The 3,878-nt window shown below is 39.5% G+C and overlaps 1 protein-coding gene across 1 annotated transcript; it reads right to left on the reverse strand.

Annotated features, from left to right (window-relative positions):
- Nucleotides 1-1,557: 1,557 nt before the first annotated feature.
- On the reverse strand, nucleotides 1,558-3,423 carry LOC111617018 (the record flags this gene model as incomplete). The annotated part of the gene is made up of 3 exons (XM_023358361.1): nucleotides 1,558-2,437; nucleotides 2,507-2,592; nucleotides 3,231-3,423. Coding segments are annotated over 3 exons (798 nt in total), but the record flags the coding sequence as incomplete, so codon positions are not given.
- Between the last annotated feature and the right edge of the window lie 455 nt (nucleotides 3,424-3,878).

Consider the following 3,878-nt stretch of genomic DNA (forward strand, 5'->3'; position numbering starts at 1 on the left):
CGTTGGGAAAAATGTATTTCTATAGCAGGAAGCCATGTAGAAAAATAAATCATAATGTTTTTTTATTTTTAATAAATAATTTTAAAACATAAAATAAATCCCGTTTATATTTGATCTACCCTTGTACTTTCGCCGTAGGTGCAATGCGTATTAATTAAAAAATATTAGTCTTTTGACAATCCAGAGTACCACAAATTTTCACTTTAGGGCGCAGGCCCAGTCGAACAAAAGCATCACCCGACCAAGCGGCCTAGGCCGAAACTGACCGCCAGAAAAGTCACGTGACTCGCGACTGTGTGAAGCCGCTACCCGTTGTCGAAATTCCAACCAATAAGAGAAGACTACATTTCTCTCCCTAAATTTACGGGGTAAACCAATAACAAGTAAGTTAACACGACCGAATGGAGCACGCGGGACAGGTCGATGTTTTAGAATCAAACAAGTGAAAATCATAGATACGTCAGTTTTACGTCACATTTTAAATTTTCATTAAAAAAAAAACGCACACCTCCGAACCTTATAAATGAAATTGCAACATAGTTTAATGCAGAGAAAATACAAAGGGATCTTCGGGTTAAATCTTCAGTTTTAAAACTGAATAGGTTACGTCACGCCGACGTAAAAACCGACGATGCCGCTACCACGAAACCGAAACCGAAACCCAATCGATTACGTTAGTTTGAAAGATTTTAAATTAAACAATTTATTAATACTTATTACCATTTTGCTATTATTAATATTAAATTAGAATACAAATGAATTTCAGATCGGTTTCGTAATTATTTTTTTATAAACGATAAAAATGTAAACGCCAATTAATTTATTCTAAATCCGGTTATATTAACGTAATTATTAATATTTTTACATTTTAAAGCTCGTACGTAAATAATTTCTAGCCTGGAAATTGAAATTTAATTAAACAAACTTACCTCTTTTCGTAGCAGAAGCGATAACGGTCGATAGAACGTCTCTGGAAGCCAACTTATGAAACGAAAGTAAAATATACCGGAAATAAAATCATTTCTCTGACGTCACCGAGTGTTTCTAAATTGGCCAGCAGTTCCATAAACAAACCAATAGCTTAGTCCGTTTCAAACGAAACGGGTTATTCCATTGATTACTTTAGTCCAGCCAGCGGCGGCCTTATCCATTGCGAGGCTCTGGGCGGCAGATCTTTGCCAGGCCCTAGTCCTTTGTGCAAAGTATGTGAATTGAAATAGTAGGCACTTATTAATATTAATATATACTGTACTATAAATTAAATTTATTTTATTGTTATAACTAATAGCCAAGGATAAAATAAAAAGTTTTAAATATCAACTTTTTTCTACTTGGTTGTTGCGCGAGGCCCCGGGCCATTGCCCCGCTCGCCACCCCCTAAGGCCGCCACTGGTCCAGCGACTCCCAAACTTTTTCCATCCGCCGCCCCTTTGTTATATAAAATTATATCCAACTCCCCCAACCCACTTTCCCTGGTGTGAGAAAGGCTTGGAAATATTCTTAGGAAAACCTTTCTATCGACCTCGCGCCGCATTCTTCTCCACCATTAAACGCGAACGGAACCCGTTCGGCCCTCCCGATAATATTTTAAGCGTTGTCCCCCCAAAGTCGAAGGATAAAAACGTAATCGTTATAAATAACCGTCGTCTCCGTCAATAATTTACGAATTAGAAGAAATTTGCCGGTCACTTTACGAGTCTACTTCGTATAGGAGCGGCTTTAATTAGATCGCGACGCAAATAAAGTAGGATTAACAAAATGTATTTCTATTAATCGCCAACGAGGAAATCGGACACGGTAAATCCATATTATAAACACTTTATTCTTTAACGGGCAACGACCGAAATACAAAATTATTCACGAGTAACTATTTTCTGAAAACTCTAAAACACAACGCAAAAATTTAATATATTAAATTCTAGAAATAACCCGTAAAAACACTCTGCAAAGTGTATTTCTCGGGAGGGAAGACGAGCCAAACGTCTTTCCGTATTTGGCACACTCCAACGTCTTCTAAACGGGAGAATTTATGAGAAGGAATGAAACCCTCTTCGGCCACTTCGGAATACATCGCGCGATTGAACGCATCCGTATTTGTAATATACGGGAAGGTGGCGGTGCGAGAACGCTTGACCACCACGTAACTAACGTTTTCCACCGCCATATTACCTTCTTGTTTCTCCGAATGTGCCGTGGACACCGACTGGTTGGTGGCATTTACGACGTTAGAACCCTCGTTATTAGAACTTCCCACGCTTACAGATCGCACGGCGTGGCTCAGAATATCCAAGGACGCCTCGTCGCGTAGAAAATCCTTTCCTATTTCGCTTATCTTAACCTGTCCCGGTGTAAGCTTAACCACGGCGGCCATTACGTCCGGGGCGATAAGAAATCCAATTATAGTGACGTAGAACATTTTTCCCAGTTCGTTTTGCACCTGAAATGAACAAAACCCGTTAAGTTAAATCCCCCGTTAGAGATTGATCTTTGTATATTTATATCTGACCTGGCAGTCCAGGAAATGATGGGAGTTTTCGCATCCGCAATACGTGGATATACAGAATAACTGCGTCTCGTCTTGGTAATTTAAATCTTCGAGCGGAAGAGAAATTGAAATCAATATTTCCTTACAAGTATTTGTGTGTAAAAACTTCTAATCTCTACAATTAATAAGGTTAAACGCGGCGAAATAATAAGAGTTATGCTTTAATACAGCGTAAATGTTTTGAGTACGAGGATTCGATTTCAACTTTAAATTCATACAACGCGTAATTTACACTCGATCGACCGAAAACGGTGCATTAACAATTATTAGTCAAATTAACAGACTATTGATTAATAGGTTATTAGTCCGACGGGTCCAATTCCAGTCAAATGCATACCACAATTCAAGATCTACTAAAGGCCTGCAAATTGTAGGCCTTTAGTAGATCTTTTCTGTGCGGATTAATACTTATATTTATTTATTATTAACTGTATTAAAAGAAGGAAGATCGATAAAGAGCGGGGAATCCTCGAAGGGGATTCCCCGCTCTTTATCTTGTATCCTCCTCTAGTGTTACGGGCCGACCCTTCTCTTCCATCCATTTTTTAAACCGAAACCAAAACCAGGTGTTCCGAACACCCGTTGACAGGAAGGGTGTTCGAGACATTAGCTTTCTGTCGCGCGAGATCCGAACCAATTTCGAAATATCTTGGAAACGGAAATGTACTGTACATCTAACACTCACCGGAAGAAATCCCCAAAGCGCTTTTTCCAGCGGTAATTTCTTTTAGCAAGTTTGTGGATTTGTCGCGTAACCAACGAACGTCGGCGGGACCGAGGAACCAACCCGTATACCACGGTATCACTTCTTCCCATTGTTTCAATCGGGTTTCGAAATATTCGGCGTCCAGTCCTTGTGTATTCGATTTAGCCAGTATCTAGAAACGAGAAAATGATTGCCGCTTTTTTACGTAAATCAAATTGCATTCATCCGATTTAATTATTATTTTATAACGTAAATTATTCTATCTGCGAGGGAATTACTACCGAACTCCTTGTAGTTACAATGCATTCTCACCTAAAGATGCGTACAAACTGTGCCTGAAACATTAATGCCCCACACATAAATATAACTCTGCCAAGTTTCATTATTTTTGGCTCACCCACTCCCGACATATGATGCAAAATAGGCGCCGACACACAATTTTGTACGCGGTTTTTCTGCATTTTTGGACTCTTGTAGTGTCAAAATTTGACCGACGGACACACTTTCTTCGTGTTATATTCTATAACGAACGGGAAAGTAATAGAGAGGTTGCGGCCGAAGTTTTCATCTCTCAAACGTGAACGTCGAACGTCGAGCGCCGCTATCTTGTAAGCGGCGCTCGACGTT

This window comes from Centruroides sculpturatus, unplaced genomic scaffold (assembly GCF_000671375.1).
Source record: "Centruroides sculpturatus isolate CEXI.00-Female unplaced genomic scaffold, Cexi_2.0 scaffold4531, whole genome shotgun sequence".
NCBI classification, from domain to species: Eukaryota; Metazoa; Arthropoda; class Arachnida; order Scorpiones; family Buthidae; genus Centruroides; species Centruroides sculpturatus.